The sequence below is a fragment of the Electrona antarctica genome (assembly GCF_951216825.1).
Source record: "Electrona antarctica genome assembly, chromosome: 6".
Taxonomy (NCBI): Eukaryota; Metazoa; Chordata; class Actinopteri; order Myctophiformes; family Myctophidae; genus Electrona; species Electrona antarctica.
Window position 1 is genome coordinate 25,449,951 of NC_136811.1, and position 22,546 is coordinate 25,472,496.

The following is a 22,546-nucleotide window of genomic DNA, read 5'->3' on the forward strand; positions in this document are numbered from 1 at the left end:
ATTATATTATATATTCGTACTACCCAGCTATGGGACGTTATCAGCCATGTACGTACCCCCACGTATACTCCATATACAGTATGAAGTGGTTGAGCCCCAAATCAGCTTTTAACATTCGTCCGGTTTCTATGCAACGCCTCTGTCACCACCAGCTATGGGATCTTTACAACTCCTCCATTTACCTCGGTTCAAAGCAGGATTTTCAACGCTCCATAACTCTGAAACTACGAGCACTGTCCTCGGTGATCGTCATCCATCCAAAGTTCGTATGTCATTTGTTACTTTGTCTCGCATCGCTCCCAACATGTAAACGTTTCTGGCGAAAGGTAAACAGTGTGAGCTAATGCTAATGATAGCCGACCCTCACAATAACAGCCTGCAGGCTGCTACCGCGGGGATGAAAGTGAGCCTCTTAAGCCTCATGTCCCGCCCTCATGAATTTTAAGCCCGTCCTACAACTGTACTGTGAAGTCAGAAACGTACCATGTTGAAGACAGCCATGACCAGTATGAGAGCAGTGGCTGTCATGGTGAGAGTGAAACGTACCATGTTGAAGACAGCCATGACCAGTATGAGAACAGTGGCTGTCATGGTGAGAGTGAAACGTACCATGTTGAAGACAGCCATGACCAGTATGAGAGCAGTGGCTGTCATGGTGAGAGTGAAACGTACCATGTTGAAGACAGCCATGACCAGTATGAGAGCAGTGGCTGTCATGGTGAGAGTGAAACGTACCATGTTGAAGACAGCCATGACCAGTATGAGAGCAGTGGTTGTCATGGTGAGAGTGATGCGCGGCCACGGCTTGTTGGCGATGATGCCGGACGACCTCAGTAGCCACATCCATGAGGTGGAGGCACTTTTACCGCACTGCTATAAGGAGACACATACAGTATACTGTACTGTAACCAAATTGTGGGGATGCATGAATAAAAACACAATGAATGTATACCAATGAACAATCAACACACACAGTTAAAGAAACACAAAAACACGGCAAAATTGAGAGAAGGCAAATCGTTTGGAGTAAATGCAATACCTGATACTGATTAATGTAATGGCCTCAAGGGTGCCAATCAAGTGTGAGTGGCACACAATTATGGCAAGTGGGATCTAATTAACTTAATGCTGCATGCTTCAATACATTTCAAATCACATGCAATAATAGCAGTCCAAAGGTCAATTTACTCCTGCATGTGCTGCACGATATTGTCCACAGCATGCAATGCATTGTTTTCCAATAGAGCATTTAGTTTGAGTCCATTGATGTTTTTTTATTGACTGACATTAGACACACAGAGGATTAAAAAGCTTCCACTTTAGTGCTTCACTGGTCCAAAAATGTTTAATCAATATTGCTAAAGGTGAACGTAGTTTTTTTTTATGATGGTGGTGCACTGTACAGGATTTCAATATAATTCACTGTTACACTGTGTGACCACACTTGTTACAAGACTGGTACATAAATAATTACGAATAATAATTTGAGCAACATTTACTGCCATTACTCTATATCCGTATATACAATAATGTCACATATTCTTTGGCTCCAAAGCTGGCCCACTTACAGTCAATGACTTTTCCTCTGCACAACCCTGCCCTCGGCCGAATGTGTCTCATAACTAGATAATGAGAGTGAAAGCCTGAGTCATTTGCTTGATCATCTCAGGGCAATTCCTAAACCTCATTGAGGCATGAATGGCTGACTGGACTAGAATGACTTAAGAGACTTGTGTTACAGGAAACAAGGAATGGCATAATGTGTTATTGGGAACAGGGAGGAGTATATCTTCTGGAGGTTTGATTTGTTTTAACCACAGATACAGATACAGCAAAAATATGGTGTAGAGACAAATACTAGCTGGACCTAGTAGGCTATAGAGCCCTGGGGGACACCAGTCAACTAAGAAGAATATAGGATTTAAGTCGTATTAAGTATGTAGTGCCATTATTATATTTATATAGCAAATCTCATCTACTGTGTTGTTACAATGGAATGTTGATGAACGGAGAATTGTTAATCAAAGAACACAGTAAGAGAATGTGCCCACAACTAATTCAGAATAGAATCTGGTTACACTGGTACTATTGGAATATCAAATAAACATGGCTTTTTAAGGAATCCAGCAGCCCTCCCTCTATCTCTCAAACAGTTAATTCAAATACAAATATTTTGTGTCTGCTGATAGAAAAATGATACATACATTAGCAGTAATCGTGACAGTTCAATGTGGAAGAATTATGTTTTGTTTGGATATAATAGGTTTGATAAGACTTGCATGAAACTTGTGAGCCAGATCTAATCTGATTTCCCCTGCAATAAAGAGGCCTTTCAAAGTTAAAATGATGTTTGCCCCAGTTTGAACCCTTTGCTTGGCCTTTACTTGATTTCTTAATTCCTAAAGATGAAAGAAGATCAATAGTGTGGACTTAGACTGTTTTTCGTCTGTGGCATTCAATTATTGAAACCAATTTCTGGTTTCAATAATGCAGACTAATATTTCAGTAGAGATAAGTGGGTTCACGAATCACGCCGACTGTATCGTTAAAGGTTACTTTAGTAACCACGGTTGTATATATAAATTGAACGAAATACCTTTCGTTTATGGGTAGGTTTCCTTCAAAACCTAGCTGCAGAACATTATTTTATGTACTCCCAGGACAGAAAATTCTAGAATTTTCGCTGTCCTGGGCTCTAAGGGTGACGTAGGAAGCCACGCCTATCCCGTATAGATACCTGCGTGGCTACGTCAGCCCTCATTCGGAACTTTTCTTCTGCTTTAGAGAACAGAAGGGCGTTCCACGAAAGGTATTTCGTTCAATTTATATATACAACCGTGGTTACTAAAGTAACCTTTAACGTTGTATTATATAGAAATTTCACGAAATACCTTTCGTTTATGGGACTTTATGAACTCCCGTGACCTGAACTTCCAGTGGGTCCCAGGTAAACCTTTTGGGAGGGGCTCGGACCCTTTTGGGTCCAGAACCTAGTCCTTGTGGAGGGCAGGAGGCAGCGCTATGCTGCCCTGATGCCTTACTGAGCAGCGGCCCCCAAGACCGCGTGCGCTAGCGAAGGCGCTGCCACATCTAGGTTATAGTATGTGGCGAAAGTCGAGGGTGTAGACCAGCTTGCTGCTGTGCAGACTTCCTGAATGGAGACACCCTTGTAGAGTGCCCAGGAAGCTGCCACACCTCTTGTGGAGTGGGCCCTCAGGGCTTGAGGGGAATCCACGCCTTGGCTAGTGTAGGCCAGACGGATGGCTTCCACTATCCAGTTAGAGATAGTGACCTTCGTGACGGGCTTTCCTTTGGTCCTGGCACCCCAGGACACGAAGAGTTGGCTTCCTTGTCTGAAGGGAGCCAGTCTATCCGCGTATATGCGTAAAGCTCTGACTGGGCAGAGGCAATTAAGCCTGCTGTCTTCGTCAGAGGAGAACGGCGGGGGATGGAAAGCCTGTAGGTTCACTGGCACACACACTGAGAGAGCATTTTTGGGAATGAAGGCGGGGTTTGCCTTTAGGGTGACCTTGGTCGACCCCTCATCGAACCTCATGCAGTCTGGAGAGATCGAGAGCGCATGTAGGTCGCTGACCCTTTTTGCTGTCGTGAGTGCGATCAGGAGAGCCACCTTCAGGGTTAGGAGCTTGAGGCTCACGGTTTGTAGTGGTTCAAAGGGTGCTGTAGCCAGCGCCTTTAGAACCAGGGACAAATCCCACGAGGGAACGAGGGATCTGCATGTCCTATGTTCCCTGCGTACACCCTTCATGAATTGTTTTACCAGCGGGTGCTTCCACACCGTCTGGTTATCAAAGCCTGGGTGGCAGGCAGAGATTGCCGCCAAATGGACCTTGACTGAGGAGAGGCCTAGACCGTTGTCTAGGAGCTCCTGCAGGAATGACAGGACGTCGATCACTGAGGCCTGGTAGGGGACTGTTTGGTCTGGTCTTCGTGAGCACCAATGCTCGAAGACGCGCCAGGCTGTGTCGTAACGGTCCCTTGTTGACTGGGCTCTGCCTTTCTGAATCGTTTCGATTACGTTCGGAGGTAGACCCACGGCAGTCAACATCACCCTTTGACGGGCCAGACCCATAGGTCTAGGTCCTGGGGGTGAGGGTGGAAGATCTCCCCCCTCGCTTGAGAGAGGAGATCCGCTCGAAGGGGAATTCTCCACGGCTGGTCGTAGAGGAGAGGGGTTATTTCCGACCTCCAGACCCCCCACGACGGGGCTATTAGGAGCACCTTCAGACCCTGAGTCCTCACTCTGTCCAGAGTGGGGCTGATGAGGGATAGCGGGGGAAAGGCGTAGAGAAGGGTTTTGGGCCATTGGTGTGACAGAGCGTCTAGCCCCAACGTTGATGGTCCCCTGATTGCGAAGAAGAGGGGACACTTCGTGTTCTCCTCTGTGGCAAAGAGATCCACCTTGGATTTCCCAAACCTGCTCCAGACCTGGGCCACTGCATGAGGGTGTAGTGACCAGTCTGAGTAGCGGAGAGGTCCTCTGGACAGCAGGTCTGCCCCTGTGTTCAGAAGACCTGGGACGTGACACGCTACTATTGAGAGGACGCGTGTGTTGCACCACAGGATCAGTTTCTGAGCCAGTTGATGAAGACGAGGGGACCTGAGTCCACCTTGTCTGTTGATGTAGCACATGGCCGTGGTGTTGTCTGTCCTGACTAGGACATGGCAACCCAGGATGCGCTGCTCGAAGTATTTCAGGGCGAGGAAGACTGCCATGAGCTCTAAGTAATTTATGTGAAGGGCACGTAGTGGCCCCAACCATAAACCTCTGGCTGTGAGTCCTTCCATCGTGGCTCCCCAGCCTGTCATGCTGGCGTCTGTAGTGATGACTTTCCTGATCAGAGGCTTTCCCATGGGGACGCCCTCTGAGAGGGTTTTCCTGTCTGACCACCATTGAAGGGCTAGTATGCATTGTGATGTTACTGTTACCTTCTGGTGCCGACGGTGCATTGGTACATGTAGAGAGCCTATCCATCGTTGGAAAGGTCTCATATGTAGCCTTGCTAGGCGGATTAAATAGACCGCAGAGGCCATTAACCCCGCCATCCGGAGGCATGCATGAAAAGGAATCGAGCGTCCCCTTTTGAATGACGCCACGCACTGCAGTGTTGCGTCTATTCTCTCTTGGCTCAGGCGGGCCGTGTAAGAGATTGAGTTCAGTGTTATGCCTATAAAGTCTATTGACTGTGTTGGCATAAGCATGCTCTTCTCGTGGTTTATTATAAACCCAAGCGAGTCGAGGTGGCTGAGCACACGATGTGTGTGCGACAGTGCTTCTCGTGGAGAGTCTGCAAGTAGGATCCAGTCGTCTACGTATGTAGCGAGACGGATCCCTTGCTGTCGGAGCGGAGCGATAGCTGCCGCGGTGCACTTTATGAAGACTCTGGGACTCAGTGACATTCCGAAGGGAAGGACTGTGTACTCGTACACTTTTCCTCTGAACCCGAAGCGCAGAAATTTTCTGTGCGGCGGGTAAATCGGAATGTGGAAATATGCGTCTTGCAGGTCTATCGACGTAAACCAGTCCCCTTCGCGAATTAGGCGTAGGAGGACTGGTGGAGTAAGCATTTTGAATCGCAGCTTTTTTAAGTGACGATTCAATGCCCTCAGGTCTAGAATGGGACGGAGTCCGCCCCCCTTTTTCTTTACCAAGAAATAGCGGGAGTAAAAACCGTTCATTGATTGGTCGAGGGCCACCTCTGTGATGGCGCCTTTCTGCATTAATGAATTGATTTCCTCTTGCAGAATGGCGGCCTTTTGCCCGCTCGCTTCTGAGAAAATAATTTTCCTGGAAGTGGGCGGTTTGGAGGCGAACTGTAGCCTGTATCCTGTCTGAATTGTACGGATTATCCACGGGGAAGCCCCGGATATCCGCCATTGTGACAGATGACGTGACAAAGGGTTCCCTGTGCTTGTCAGCGTGGTGCATGGCCTGCCTAGGGGAAGACTTACTTTGTGTGAAATGTCTCCCTCTAGTGAATTTTTTCGGTATTGAGTTTGGAAAAAATTGGCGTGGAGTTCTTGGCCTGTGACAGCTAAAGCTGTCACAGTGTGGGTTATCTTTCCCACTGGGCCTATGCCCTTCAGAGTTGGTTTTATTGTTTTTTGTGTTTTTTGTTTTTTTGTTTTCTTTATTGAACAACGTGGAAAAACATACACATGTGAATTGCACATAACAATTTTCGGGGTCTGTACAACGGTGCTCACAGCACTGTGTACAGGCCCCCTTAAGCGCTTCAGCGCAGGCTCTGAGGTGAGATCTGTGATCCCCACCTCTGGCCTGAGTGTGGTGGGGAAGATGACCCGGCCCGGGCAGGTCATTTGCGCTTCCCCTGGCCTCGGCCTCTGGGAGCGCTCCTGGCCTTGTAGGGCGGCGGAGAGGTGCGGCGGTCTGCTCTGCCTCGGCCTGCAGGCTGTCGCTGTCTATCTCCGCTCCGGTCCTGGGACCTGGGTTTGTCATCGGTCTTGGCCTTCCAGGGTGCCTTCTTAGCCTTGGGGCGGCCTACCGGGGCGGCCTGGTTGGCCAGCGGTTCGAGCGCCTTCATCGTCTTGGTGGAGGACTCGAGCTGTTGGATGGTCTCTGACATCTTGGCCAGAGCGTCCTTAAACATACTGTCTGGGTGGATATTTCCAGCCACAAACTCTTTCTTTGTCTCCAGGGAGATGGCGCTGGTCTGATCGACCCAACGCCATCTCTCCTGGAGGATGGAACATGCCATTGCCTTGGCGTTGTGGAGAGTGGAGTCCCTCTGGAGGGTGGCCATCTCGTGATTCAGGCGGCGTAACTCGGCCAGGTCTTCTGGCAGTTCCGCTAGCTGGACTTTAATGGACTTCTGTCCCATCTCAATGAGGAGGCTCTTCATGGAACCCTGGAGAAGTGCTCCTGCATTGAGGGCCTTCGCCACGAATGACATGTGTGCATACTGCCACTTGTTCAGTTTTGAGGCTTCCCTCACGCTGCTGGACAGGAGCTGCGGTTCCTTTACGTGGTGATCCACTCTAGGAGCTGCAGGGTTGGCCAGGTAGGCCGCTATAGCCTTGTCCATAGCTGGCATGAAGTCTATGGCGAGGGTTTGTTTATCTGGTATGTCGTTGGGCCCCTTGGCGCTGGCCTTGGGAAAATCCACCTTCAGGAGGGGTTCGTCCCAGGCGTGCATCATGGCCTCCTCGAAGCCCTGTGCCATAGGGAGCTTCTGTCTTCTAGGTGCAGGGGGGGGGGCGGACTCATCAGTCCTGCCTTCCCATGGTAGTACCTTGACAGTTGACTTAGGCCATGTGTGGTTACAACGTGCACTAGCCTTCCTGTATATCTCGTAAATATTGGAGTCATCCATGGGGGGTACAGGAGGCGGGGGGACAGGAGCCCTGGCTTGCTGGTGCTCCTGTATGTCCATGGCATCCAGGTCGTCGAAGGGGCGACGAGTGGTGCTGACGTAGTCCCCGGGGGAGAGGTCATCATGGCCATCTCGCTCGTCCGCGTAGGCCTCGTCCAGGACGTGGTAGTCCTGGAGTTGCTCCTGGAAGGAAGGGAGCTCGTCATCACGAAGCTCCCCTTCCTCCCTGGTAGTCCAATGCTCCCCACCGGGAGACATTGCGCGGTCTGGGGAAGGGTCCAGGCGGTCCACCATATAGCTGGGTGCAACGGCAGGCTGTCTGCGTCTAGCTGTATGTCTGGGCGGGCACTCAATGGTGGCCTGCACGACGTGTTGTCGAGCACGTGGAGCTGGGGAAGAGCGGCGCGGTGCGAAGGTATCCCTTGGCCTCGCGCCATGAGCCTCGTAATCAGTGGCCTCGTGAGCCCTGGTTGCAGAGGCTGAAGTAGCGTACCTGTCTCGGCTAGCGCCGGCAGGTGCTGCTCTTGAAGAAGAGGCTCCGGTTGGGGCTCTGTTGCCCGAGTAGTCGAGCCTCTGTCTCGGGGTAGCTCGTTGTCCCTCTCCGGTGACGCGGGGCCAAAGCCCCTTTGGCGGGACTTGTATGCGAGCTCGTCGCGGGGGAGGAGTGGGGCTCCTCTCTCGGAGTCCGTGGGCGGCAAAGTTGTCATAATACCTTTGGACACGTCCGAGCCTGTTGTTTAGGACGTCGTCGTCCATTTTCTCACAATGGAGGCAAACGGGACCGATTTCCTCCATGGACTCACGGGTGTGGGTGAGGCCGAGACAATACATGCACTCGTCATGCCCGTCTTTGCCCGACATCGTGTTCCCGCATCCCCAGGTGGAGCACGTCTTTTGTTTGGGGCCTTCTTGACAGTCGGCGGGCACCGGCTGTCCTCGATGGCGTCTTTCCCCGGGCTGGGTCTCCCTCGTCAGCGACATGGTTGCTTGTAGAGAGAGGAGTCCGAGTGCTTAACAGCCACAGGTTTATCTTCCTCGTGGCGTGTAATAGTAGACCACAGGCGTATCTGCCTAGTAGCGCTAAGCTAACTATGGATAGCTTTAAGCTAACAAACGCTAGCTTTAGCGAGAGAGAAAAAGAGGCGCGAGCTGTTTTTTCGACAAGCTAGCGTAGCAACAAGTTGCCTAGAACTCACTTGTGTCGAAGTTCGGCTTTTTTTTCTCGAGAAGTATCCTTCTGTTTGCTTCGAGAGTGTGCCAGAGATCTCACGGTCCTAAAGAATTAATCTCTCGGCCGAGTTTGCGAGATATATTACCCTGCACACACTGGAATGTTAAAGTTCGTTCTCGCAGCTTAGCAGAAGAAAAGTTGAATGAGGGCTGACGTAGCCACGCAGGTATCTATACGGGATAGGCGTGGCTTCCTACGTCACCCTTAGAGCCCAGGACAGCGAAAATTCTAGAATTTTCTGTCCTGGGAGTACATAAAATAATGTTCTGCAGCTAGGTTTTGAAGGAAACCTACCCATAAACGAAAGGTATTTCGTGAAATTTCTATATAATACAACTGTACTAATGCAGACAATTTTGTGGAGAGAAAATAAAAGCCTCTACAACAGTTTGTTTTATTATTTTATCATTCTCGTAAATGATTATTTGTATTTACTAATGCCAATCACTTCATCACTTAAATACTATTTCACACTTTAAAAAAACAGTATAAAAAAAGGATAGTTTGATTCTAGATCTACTGTAGATGATCTATAAGCTGACGATGTGTCACATCTTGGTGTATTCTGAGTTTGTAGTGAGCTTATTTATTTATTTTGTGGTGTGGAGAAAAGAAAAAGAAGAAAACACAAGTGGTTAACTAATAACTATATATTTTTACGGTGTAAATGTTGCCTCTCTATTGGGATATAAGCGTGCATAAAGTATTGATAAAGTACATTTAAAATACTTGTTTTTATAGCTGTACAGTATATACTGCAATAATGTGGTTGTCATAAAATCCCAAAGCACACGGCACACAGTTTGTGAACCACTGGTCTAGAGGACCTCACAATGAGTTATAAATAACTTAGAATTGATTCAAGGAAACAACCCGCACTGCCAAAGGGAGAAATGTACAAAATAAAGAGGAAGAGCGCCAAGCTGTCAAGATGCAGCACTAGCCTTCTTGGCAATCATTGAATGTGTTTTGTGTTATAGCTTTGGGCAATATTCAATATAGAGCACAATTCAAAGTTAGTAGTAGCAGATTGTAACTCATGGGGAGAACTTAAACAAAGGCCAAACTGTTAGAATAGCTGGTGGTGAGCCTGTGGCTTGATGGGTTTAATGCTATATTTTATGTTTAGTTCAGCACTTCTTTCTTTCTTTCTTTCTTGCTTTCTTTCTAAAACATTGCGCCATCTGAACATAAATGGTTCAGGCCATGTTCAAATTAAATTTGAACCTGGACAATCTGCATTAATAATAATACAATTATTGGATAGTGAATAGACTATCGAGGTCTCTTATAATTGCTTGACACGTGACCCCTCCGGTGCCAATCACTTGTTGGCAGACCCGAGGAAGCTCTTTTGTGGATCAAAGCATTATTTTAAAAAGTTATAGTTGCAAGCTCAAGACAGGGTACGCCTGTACGGCATCCATTTCTTTGTTCACATACAGTATTATAGCTGCATAGGCAGTGGCACTGACTATCCTTGGGACATATAAAAGCCTGTATGTTCCTTTTTTAATCTAGTATAGTAGTCTAGTAAGTATAGTAAATGTAAAAATTTACATTTTACATAAAAAGTTATTACAAAATGTGATTAGCACTAATGTCTGAAGAATCACATCACTCACCAGGAAGTGCCCAATGAAACATATGAAGAGGATCATCGAAAGAGTAAGAAAAGCCATTCCAAATGATATTCCCAAGACAGCGGTTCTAAGGAGAGATTCAAATATCCATATCAATGCAACTTCATTCAACAGTTTCATATATTTGTGCAAAAATAATTAATATATTTTTGTATTTCTCCCCCCTTCTAAACACAAGAAATTGATTAAACTTGACAAGAATCAATAATCAACTTTCAAGAATGAACTTTATTGTCACGTCACTGCTTTACAGGTAAAAAGGAAAGCAGGCAGCGAGATAAATCACACATTAAAGAAACATGTCAAAGAGAACACACAAAAAAAAACCTTTACTTTTAGAAACTTACTTTGGCAGGACCAGAATCTGCACAATGAAGATGCAGAAAAAGATGAGACAAGCACAGGTGACGTAATATTTGAAGGCTGGCAAGGTTGTTGCTCTGTACTAAAAGTCAGAGAAAAACATACTAAAAAAAGGTTCCAGCACTTGAGACAATTATGAACAAGCATTCACAACACGTTATGTCCTCTTGACAGAATCATTTGAGGTTATGTGCCGAGTTGTAAATAATTTACTTGTACCAATTTACCTGCACCATGTCTTACCTCCTTCTCTAAGGATTTGTTGTGAAAGAATAATGATATTCTCTGGATGTCTTCAGACTTTAGCCACTGTCTGGAAGCGTAGTTGATACAGAACATAAGATGGTAAAGAGAACAAAGCATTGAAGGAGTTTAAGAAACAGTAGTAACCATTGGAAACATAAGCATATAGAGCGTCACAGTCCAGAAAAGCATTTCCCATGCATTTTTCCCATATACGTTTCAGAAAGTATTTATTTAAAGACCTTTTAAGCCTCGGACAAATCCAACTCGGATCGTGACAACTCATGACAACAAACACAATTTTTGGGCTGAACAAATAATTAGAAAAAACAACAAAAAGTGTCCTTTTTTCTTCTTTTTTTCTTCTTCCTAATCCTATCCTATTCATTAGCTTTTCGTTTCTGCTGTACTATATTTTTCACCAACACATTACATATCAACTCAAAATTATGACATATCAGCCTTACTTTTGAGAATTTATTCCGTCGAAAGTGCGGATCATCCTTTCGTTGAGTTCCTCCTCAAAGCGTTTTTTCTGAGACTTTGTCCTTTATTGGATAATAAGTGGAAAGAGAGGAGCCAAATCGGATGATCTTGACATCTATTAGTCACATTCATCAAGTGCTCTAATTATGGTCCGGACTTGTTCAACAGCAATTAAGACAATGGTATAATCATCCTAATACTAAATTGCGCCACTGCTGTGAGAAATGAGCAGCTTACCTCTCTGATCGTCTCTGAAAGTGATACTGGCCCATTGGTACATCCTAGAATAAAATCAACCAGAGATACACAGGGGTTAAGCTAAAAGAGAGACGATTTTGGCTAATTTAACAAGCGGCAGGAAAATATGAAAAAATGTCTTTGTTCTCTTTGCTAATGTCAGAGCATACAAAGTGGAGTGCACACACGCATACTGTATAGCTATAGCAGTGCTTCTCAAATGGTTTTGGCTTCAGTGCCCCGTTTTCCTGATTTCTAGATCAAAGTACCCCCTTTACCCGAAGTTGCTTAGAAAAAGTGAAAACTATATCTAGCATATCGATGCTGTCGAAAACCAACTTTTGTTTTTGTATATTCATGCCCTACTACAGTGTCATACGAAAGTAGCAAAAATAGCAGATCTACTATTTTTGCTACTTTTGAATTGGAATCCTGAAAAGTAGCCGTTTTGGACATCTGAGGTATGCACCCGATGCTATGAATGAACGATAACCCACCTTTTGAAGAATACATACAGAATATAACAAGAAAAGGTGTGAAAGACGTGAAATTAGACCATCCTGAGCACATTTACTTTACCACTTTCTCTCACATATACCCCCTGGGGGTACATATACCCCAATTTGAGAACCACTGCTGTATAGAGTAAATTATCATGGGGTCACAATATATTGTGCCACAAAATATTGCAATATTATTATTGGATGCAAATCTAAAGTTACAGGAGTGGATATGGTGTGTGATATGACATTAAGGGCTCCATTTTCGTCACCGCTAAACCCCTTATCCCTAAACTTATTTGCCTTTTTTTTTACTATTTTGAAAAACATTTTTGAATAGTTCAACTAGCCAATCTACATTGACACGTTGTGAGCTTGTAGACTGGCCATTTTAAGTATTCAAAAATGTTTTGCAAAATAGTAAAAAAAGGCAAAGAAGTTTAGGGATAAGGGGTTTAGCGGTGACGAAAATGGAGCCCTAAAGCTTCAAAGTCAACGCACATCCTCCAACTTTGGTACTGGGTCAAACTGCAAGGGCAGCAAAATCATATACGAACGAAGGGCTTTTTAAATCACTTTTTATGCTACAACTGGTATCATCGGTAACACCTGTGAAGGAAGTAGGGAGGTGGCCTAAGTTCTTCAAAATGGCATGTGTGCATGTAGCCCATTGGGAACCAAAACAACAACAAAAAAAGGCTCTCACAGAAGTGTTGATCTTTCCATTCTCATTGGTCATGCTGTCTCGGTGATGCAGGTTGGCAAAGGGCTTGGCAGCTCCCCAGGACTCCAGGTAGCGGGTCATCCGGACTGAGGCTCTCATCTTGCCTCCATCCTGAGGGTGTCTGGGACGGTAGTGGTGCTGTGGGCTCCGCCGCTCCACCTGCACACGCACGCACGCACGCACACACGCACGCACGTACGCACGCACGCACACGCACACACACTCATTTTCTCAAAATTCTCAGTTGTATGTACAGTACAACAATCTACAAACCATATTGAACTATTGAATGTTAACCACAGTGTATTGTGCGAGGTTCTGATCTTTCCATTTTCATCTGCCCAACCTTCATCATACGGTCTCAGTATTCAAATGATGTGATCTCGTGCCAATAATGTGTGTGATTGTGTTACCTTTGGATTGATGACCAGGAAGGTGATGACTCCATGCTCCTTCAGATAGGGGTCTCTCTCCTGTCCCTCGCCATCCTCCACTTTGTAGGCTCCATCAAGGTGCTCCATTGTTACAGAGGTTATATGGACTCGCCTGGCAGACACATGGACACACAATGAACTGTGTCTGAAATGTGAATATATATACAGCACCAGTGGGACCAGTGGGTTTATCGAAGCGATGTCTATCTGAATTCACAGATCAACCAAGCTGTGTCTAAGCAGGGTACATGGATACTGCTGGTAAAACATAATGCATATTTATTGCCATGTCTTGCAATGCCTAATTCTATATAGCCACCTAGTGGTGTGAAAGGGCCTTTAAGGAAATGGGAATAGTCTTTCAATTCTGGCAAAACAATAAAATATTATAGGCTAATACAACTTTCCATCCAATGCCATGAGTTACGGTACTCACCCTGGTACACCTCCTGCTTCCATGTGATTGGCCAATGTGACGTCATGTGACCAGACATCATATTGCCACTTTTGAAGGCCAATCACACCACACAGTACATTCCCAGAGTGCACTCCAACACGCATGTTGATGTCCACCCCGGTGGCATCTCGCACTTTCCTGTATGCAACAAACATACATGGGTGTAATATTAGCAGTCTTGCCATGTCTACTTATTAAGCGACTTTGGGCTAGTCTGTCTCAAATTGTCTGTAAAGTGCTTGTGGTATTTATTTATTTCTTTTCAAGGTCCGCAGACCCCCCATCTGAAAATATTATGTGCCAGGGACCCCCCCCCCCCACCTCTAGAGCGACGAAGCCATTTGGGTTTTGAGTTTGTAGATCGGCTACTTTTTATTTTGAATTTGAATTCTGAAAATTAACAGTTTTCATTTGACGGTCCATACCGTACACTGTCAGTGATAATTAAACTCTGTAAGTGTACAAATGTAACCAAATTAGTTATCCTTTTTCGTGTGACCATATGTTTAATGTTACATTTTTTTCCATTATAGACAGCAAGGCAAAACGAAAAATTAGAATAGCAATACATTAATAAGCATGACATTCTCAAATAGATAAATCACACACAACTAAGATGAAGAAATAAATAATGCAAAACTAACGAAAGAACGGAATAATAAATTAAATGTGAGTGGTGCTACCCTCTCTCAATGTCTCCAGAGGTTCTCTTAAATTCAGTGTTGATTCAAGGTCGATAGCAGAAAGGTAAACAATAATAAGTTAACCATAACATGTTTCTCATTTCTCAAAGTGTACAGAAGAAAAAGACCATGGCCCCTAGCACACACAAACAGGCCAGTCAATAGATGCGCGCGCGCGCGCGCACACACACACACACACACACACACACACACACACACACACACACACACACACACACACACACACACACACACACACACACACACACACACACACACACACACACACACACACACACACACACACACACACACACACACACACACACACACACACACACACACCTTTTAATTATTTATCCTTTAACCTTGGCACTTCCAATTACCCTTAGGTCTTCTTTTTTCATAAAAACATTGAGTAACCTTTGCCGTCCAGCCAAGGTTTTCATAACCCTTTGAGGAGCGATTCAGAATGAATGTTCTGGCCTTGATTCAACAAAGATTTCCGCTCACATTTTAAATTCAAAGGAAAGGTAACAGCTTTGCGCATGTAAGCGAATAATACATTGATGCACAGCAAAAAAATAAAAAATAAATAAAAATGTATACAAAAGTAAGCTTGCTCACACAGGGTACATATTGTGTTGTTCGGCAGAAACCTTGTATCGAATTATTTCAACTTCTTAAGTATTTCTTTCTTTCATCATTTAATGCCCTACTTCGTCATACCGAGTGTCACACAAAAGTAGCAAAAACTATTGCTAATGTGTTGAGCACTTGCTTGTAGATCTGCTATTTTCAAAGTGAAAGTGCAATACATCTGTGATAGTTTTATAAAAATATTTAACCAATGAAAAGGATTACCAAGAGCTTGTGATTAAATAATAACTCCATTGGATCCATTTGAAACACACAACCTCCAATGGGGAACATGAATAGCAGAGTCCACCGGTGGTGCTGGGGTGGCGGTGGGAGCAAACAGTGCATAACAACACCAGGAACTCATATGCAGAGGAAGGAACGCAGGAAGAATCCGACAGCTGATTGCCACGTCAGCGAATGACATGTGGGTCTTGCATAACACTGAATGAGCCCCTCGAGTATATCTGACTGAACTAACTCTGCAAGCTACGTATCATTTACCTGCCAGGGGCAGGTGGGCAACCCAGGGCCAAATTAGCCATTGGGCGAGTGGGGCCGTGGCCCAGGGGCCCTTGGCTCTCAGGGGGCCTTCGGGGAAATTGGACCGTGCGGGACTGGGTTTGAGGCCCTTCATTGGCCGTTGATTTTGTTAAATTTAGGTAAAAATGATTAAAAAAATGATGTGTCAGAGTTTGGAAGCACCCGTTATCAGTAAAACAACCTCCTGCTGCCTCCTGCATTATGTCAGGGCTGCCAACACCCCTGAATCCAGAAGGAGTCTCGTGAATTTCGACCCCATCTCACGCGGTGCTCCTGAATCATTTCTCCTTAATTTCTCCTGGATTTAGTCTACTTGCCAGCCCATAGAGCACCGAAGTCTGATGTCAAAATCTCCTGAATTCTGACACTATAATGTTGGCAGCCCTGCATTATGTGCAAATTCAAAACAGGTGGTACGCATGGGCTCCGTAAAATCTGAATCCCACCGCCCACCTTTTTTTCCCCTCACTGTATATGAGTGATATGTTTCTTTTCCCTTTTTCCTCCCTTATGATGAATTCCTGTTCTGTTCTTTGACTATAGAAGTGTCTATTTGTACGTCTCTAAATGTTTTGATGAATTGAACAAGGTGGACCCTCTTGTAATGCTTAATTGGGTTGTCCACTCACAGTTAACAGTCTTTGTATTGAGTTTGTGCTTGAAATGTACTGTAATTCTGCAAACTGTTAATAAATATTTCAATCAATCAATCAATGGGCTGTTGAGTGATAGTTAACGAGCACTTCCAAACTCCAGCACTTATAAAAAAATCACCTGCAGGGAATTTCTTGACAGAAAGAAACCAACTCTTTGCAGATAGAAAGAGGATAATTCAAGCTGCAGAGGTGTGCATAAGGTCAATTGCGGGCTCGTTGTGTGTGTCTGTGCATTCATGAGGAGCGAGCAGTGCGACGGCCCTCATCCAAGTCTTCTTTTTTCATAAAAACAATGACTAACCTTTGTCGTCCAGCCAAGGGTTTTATATTAAGCCTTTGAGAAGCGATTCAGAATGATTCAGTCATTCAACGATTGAACTTACGCTCACAGTTTTAAATAGAAAGAAAAGTTAACAGCTTTGTGCATAAGCAAATAATACATGAATGCACAGCAAAAAAAGCATGTATACAAACATGCAGAAACCTTGTATCTAATTTTTTTTTTTTTAAGTATTTTTTCTTTCATCATTAATGCATCATTAATGTGATAGTTTTTATTTCTTTTTTTTGCAAGGAGCTCAGTGCGACCACGCTGGTCCAAGCTAGAACGCAGTCATTGTGTTGCTCCCTGTCTGAAACCCCCTCATTTTGAAAGACTTTTGTGATCAAGAGAATATGGCACAGCGAACTGACAGCCTCATACTGTTTGTTTTTTGTTTGGTTTATCCTTCTGTATATTTAATTTCACCATAGCAAGATACCATGACATGATAGTTATGAAGTGCTTTGATCTCATCAGAATGGCTGTCAGTTTTTTTGTTTTGTTTTTCACATCCACAAATGCAAATTATAAACTGTGCACTGTCATTGGTGTCACTGGTAATTGGTGAAGTCATCTAATAATAATAGTAATAATAATAACTTGAATTTATATAGCGCCTTTCAAAACTCCAAGCCTTGGAGTTTTGAAAGGCGCTATATAAATTCATAGTTTCAAGAAAATGTCTCTTTGTCCCCTAGACTAGACTGAGCCCTGTATTATAAATAACACTGTGTTATGTAAAACAATGGTTCCCAAACTGGGGGACGGGACCCCCAAGTCTCTGAAGAATACTTGGAACCATTGTGTTTGGATACGTCCTGTGCACCCTTGTGTGTATAAATAATAGGCCTGTTCTTTGTTCTACTGTTTCAAGTGCCATACTGATAGCATATTATTTTGTCCCATACTACCTACTGTGCTGTCTCTTTCCTGGATGTTTGCATTTTAGATAACAGGGAAAACGGTGGATCAAAGAAGTGCCGGTAATCTCGTATGTTTTACAGTATGTGCTCTAGTTTTAAACGAAACCTAAGGTTTTTTTTACCCCCAGGGGTTAACTGGGGACAGAACTCCTTATATGGTCAGCACACTCTATAGTAGGGAGGATTAACAAAACAAAAAAATAAGTGATATTTGAATTAAGTGAAATAAAAGTTGGTGTTGTGAATTTATATATTGTCAGATACTTGTATGTAAAGCAGGAAAACGATATGCACATCCCAGTTTCAGAATACGGTGCTGGACCCAAAAAGTAACTGAATGAAGAAAAAAGTGGAATGTCCGCACACGATATATCTGCTCCCCTCTTTTTTATTACCTATAAATACAACAACGTTTCGCCCCTCCGGGCTTTCTCAAGTTACATGGGTATGGCCTTGAAATCCTTAAAGGACCATTCAGTGATTTGGGTGATTTGGAAAAAAAACCCGGTCCACCCGGTAACAAGATGTGCACATGCACACGCTCTACAGTGGGGGAAGTACAACAGACCAACAGCACATGCACCAAGGCCCGCCCTACTCGATCATGATTGGAGGAAGGCCCCTCTCATCCTGATTGGATGAAGGCTTTGCCACCCAAAGCCCAAACCGAAACTAGGGTTTTTTGACCCCAGGTTAACTGGGGACAGGGAGGAACTCCTTATATGGTCAGCACACTTTATAGTAGGGAGGATTATCCAAAAAATAAGAACAAATAAGTGATATTTGAATTAAGTGAAATCACTGAATATACCTTTAAATAGGTGGAACATAACTGGGTGTCGTCATTCAATCAATTGATAAGCCAATAGGCTGTATGTGAATATCCACTCCAGAACAATACAAATACATCAATTAAGGGGCCATACACTCACGAACAATATAGGTTTAAAATACAATAAATACACCAAAACATAATACATATATACAATACAAAAGGAATACACCGAGATAATAATAATAATAGAGCGGCATGTCAGGCAGGTGTATTAAAGGAATGGTCTGATATCTAGGTCCAAATTCATACCAAAAGGTTTAAGGGTTCTTAATTCATATATCCAAAATGCTTCTTTTTTCAGCAGGAGAGACTCCCAGTCTCCTCCCCTACGTTCCACCTACTGTATTTAAGGATTTCAAGGCCATACCCATGTAACTTGAGAAAGCCCGGAGGGGCGAAACGTTGTTGTATTTATAGGTAATAAAAAAGAGGGGAGCAGATATATCGTGTGCGGACATTCCACTTCTTTCTTCATTCAGATACTTGTATGTGTCATTCATTATATTATCACCACTTTACCCCAATCCAGCTCAAGTGGAGGTTTTGACCACCTTTGATAAGAACAGCTGACAATAGATCTCCAAGCTGCTTTACCGCTGCAGGGGAGAGGGCAAAACCAGCAAACTCTCTCCTCTGGTGGAGTTAGCTGGTTCAGCAGACAGTTTGAGGATCCAATGGAGTTAGCTGGTTTTGTCAGAAGCACTTTTTAATACTTTTCATTGGTTAAAAATAAGAAGAAAAAAAGGAGTTTGTTTCGGCCCAACAGCGACAATAACATTATATCTGTGGAACCGAGTCAAAACAAATGAAATGCCTACAATTCCAAGTGCTTGTCAAGGTGGGGGCGGTCCCCAGTTCAAATATGACTATTGTGTGTGTGTGGGGGGGGGGGCATGATGTAATAGACAGGCTTACTTGATGGCCTCACACATGTCCAGACCCATCTTGACACAGTTCTTTGCATGGTTGGGCAATGACTCAGGCAGGCCGGACACACAGTAGTAACAGTCGCCCAGGATTTTGATCCGCATACACTCATTCTCCTGGAAATAAAAACGAGAGACAGCTATGTAGGTCCCGAACCTTTTTCATATCATGGTCTATTATTTATACACCATTTGAAGAGATTTTGCCTATCAGAGACCCATGACTTAGAATATTTTGTTGTCGTTGGATAAGATTTGGTCCACAATTCCATGCTGTATTGTTGGTGCCATAGGAGAGACAACAGGCAAACGTTGATCAAAATAACTCTAATTGTGTAGACTTCTTGTAAATTAAGTAGTGCAGATGTTTAACAATAGTTTAACTCTTGAGAGCGTAAAATGAAACCGGATGAATCAGTAATAAGGGTCCATTTAGTTACCAACTCTCCATCATTTAGCTGGATACCACCTGGAAACCCGGACCACTGGTTGAAAACCACATGTCTTGTCTTGTATTCATTGTTACTTTCATTCAAATACACCCACATTTGTGCATAATGGCTGAATACAATAATAAAATGTTTACCTTGGCTATTTGGTCAAATTTCCCAAACAGCTCATTCAGCATGTACACTAGCTCTCCTGGAGAACAGTCAGTGGCAAGCCGTGTGAATCCCACAATATCAGCATACAGAATACTGGAAATACATAATAAGAAACAATTTATAATGTAATATAACATAATATGATACAATACAACATAATACATCTAATATTATGTAATATAATATTATATAGCCTGATATAATGATGATTTTTAAGTATACAAATGTGAGTATACTCAAAGCTTGCCAATTAACAGTTTGACTGCGGATCCCTGGCTAATAAGACAAATTATTATAACATTATACTTGCCCTCTATAACTAAAATTAAAAAATAAAAACACCTTAAATATTGTATTTCTTTCATAAATAGAGAATCTTTCACTCAATAGGAATTGCTCCTGTTGCAAGTTGATGATGTCATATGTCCATGTGTGGTCCAGCCCTATTATATGGAATGCACGTGCTAATGAAAAGGATTTAAAATATTGCTTTGATGCTCATTATTATCCTTAGGATGTATTAAGTTGTTTTTATTAGCATATGCATTCCATACATTCCATAGGGCTAGACCATATGGACATATGACATCATCAACTTGCGACAGGAGCAGTTCCTATTGAGTGAAAGATTCTTTATTTATGAAAGAAATAAAATTACGAATCACAACGACACACCATTTTACGGCGGATTTTCATGAAACGGACCTACATTAGCACCCAGGTGATTCTTCAAAGGTTAGTGAAATACTCAGCAGTGAAGCTTATTTTACAATTTCAATTCTCCGCAGTCAACGTGTTAAGTTCCATGACACTGATTGATTTATTTTTAGGAGATATATTTTTTACTGACCACTTGGTTCCACATAAAGTAAGTAACACATGCCTGACATTGGTGTGTCTCTGGACATAGAGATTGTGAAAGTTGTTTGTGTTTTCCATCTGACAGTCTGACAGTCTCTGGATGATCTCAGCCTTCATCACACGAGCAATGTGAGCTGGTAGCAGTGACAACAGGAGACGCTCCTAATGACAGCAAATCATGACATGATGAAGAAGAAGATTGTGAGGACACAATAAACCAAGTCTTCCAAAACTATTGCTAATCTTATGCGTGTTAATAAGACAGGTTAAAAATGGGATGGTTGACAGGCATGTTAGTAACTAGAATTTCGCCGCCCTTCGGGCGGCTCATCCCAGAGTTGCGTTGCAGCTCAATATGGGATGAAGGAAATTGCGGGATTTGACAGACTCCACTTCATGTTTCAGCTGTGTCACATGTAACGGATGGCTACACATCGTAGACACACGCACACGCTGGGTAAATAGTATGTGTACTGTGCGCAGTGCAATGACTGTTGTTCCGCGGGTGGTGTTGAGTGTCGGCGTGCGGCGCGACATGAGGAGATAGCCGTGGAACGACGCGGAGGGTAAGTCTGCGACGTCACTGTCGTGTGAGTGTAGTGTGTAGTGTGTAGGATGGCGGTGTATGGCGGTGTTGTCATGACGTAGCTGTTGACTTTGGGTCCCGTGCTGCGGACAACTTCTCCGGGACAACTTCTCAATTGTATATATGATAATAACTCCAAATGGATCCATAATGTGTTACCACTTGGCAGCTTTATGGTACAGTAATCTGCTGGACTGGCTCAAACTAAACCCTAGCCTGTTCATTTTACGACTACATCAATAAAGTACTGGTCCAATTAAATTTGGATTTGAACCACAGTGGTAAAGATTAGAAGGTGGAGTGTGCACAACGATGCTCAACAGTTGGTTAATTCACTTTAATTAGTCTAAAAGCACATTAGGATTCAGTAGACATAGAATCAGTCAATACCTTAATTTGTCCCTGTAAAGCTTCCAGGTTGTTTGCACAATGTACATTGATACTTTTAAAACAATGACCTGTTGTGCTCTGTGCTCATATAGTCCAACTGGGTCCAATGGGTCCAATAACCTAAAATTAAATCATTTCCACACACTATAGAATAAGCAAATGTTTAATATGCTTACTCACACGGTTTAATGGACCTGCTCTGCATGAATAATCACATTGATCCTTTGAAATGGGATCGAATCTAATTACATTTTGAAGCGTTAATCAAATGACCGTAGCATGAATGAATGAATGAATGAATGAATGAATGGCTGTCGTGAGGATGCCAACTTCCTGTGTAATTTCAGGCATTGACTGGGGATTTCAACATGGCATCAGGGACCGGTCCAGTTCACTTCTTGTGACTCATCGTCATATAAGTAATGCAGGAAACAGTTTCAGACTGCTCATTATTCCATTACCATCCACCCAGAAACACACTCAGCCCGTTTTAACCTCACAACTTGTACTCTGTTTAATGGGAATGAAGATTTCTCTCCGGACCCGGTGGCTAGACTTTTACTCTGTGTAAACTTGACAGGAGTTGTCTAATAAAGCTCTCTAAGGTGAGGACAGATAGAAGGTTGGAGAAGACAGTAAATTAAACAAACAACCCCTGACTATAAAAAAAAAAAAATAAAGAATGACTCAGTCATAACTTCCAGGTGCAGAGTATGGGTTTATATGCCGTTCAGACTATGGATTTTATGGGTAAGTCTCTAATTGTGTAGACTTCTTGTAAATTAAGTAGTGCAGATGTTTAATTAACAATAATTCAAGTTAAATTTAACTACAGATTCAAGTACACAGTGGTTTCTGTTTTCAAGTATGAAGCTTTGTATGATCCTGTTAATATTAACCTTTG

General features: G+C 43.6%; 1 protein-coding gene across 1 annotated transcript in view; it reads right to left on the reverse strand.

Moving 5' to 3' along the window:
• Positions 1-22,546, reverse strand: part of adcy2a (adenylate cyclase 2a) — a 132,630-nt gene that overhangs the window by 19,451 nt on the left and 90,633 nt on the right. Inside the window, exons 7-18 of the mRNA XM_079503523.1 lie at positions 20,689-20,828; positions 19,787-19,898; positions 19,190-19,317; positions 13,653-13,811; positions 13,196-13,328; positions 12,765-12,941; positions 11,559-11,602; positions 11,303-11,383; positions 10,836-10,905; positions 10,577-10,674; positions 10,212-10,296; positions 736-873 (exon numbers count right to left, since the gene is read on the reverse strand). Of these exons, the coding sequence (XP_079359649.1) occupies positions 736-873; positions 10,212-10,296; positions 10,577-10,674; positions 10,836-10,905; positions 11,303-11,383; positions 11,559-11,602; positions 12,765-12,941; positions 13,196-13,328; positions 13,653-13,811; positions 19,190-19,317; positions 19,787-19,898; positions 20,689-20,828 (1,365 nt within the window). The remainder of the gene's footprint in view (positions 1-735; positions 874-10,211; positions 10,297-10,576; positions 10,675-10,835; positions 10,906-11,302; positions 11,384-11,558; positions 11,603-12,764; positions 12,942-13,195; positions 13,329-13,652; positions 13,812-19,189; positions 19,318-19,786; positions 19,899-20,688; positions 20,829-22,546) is intronic.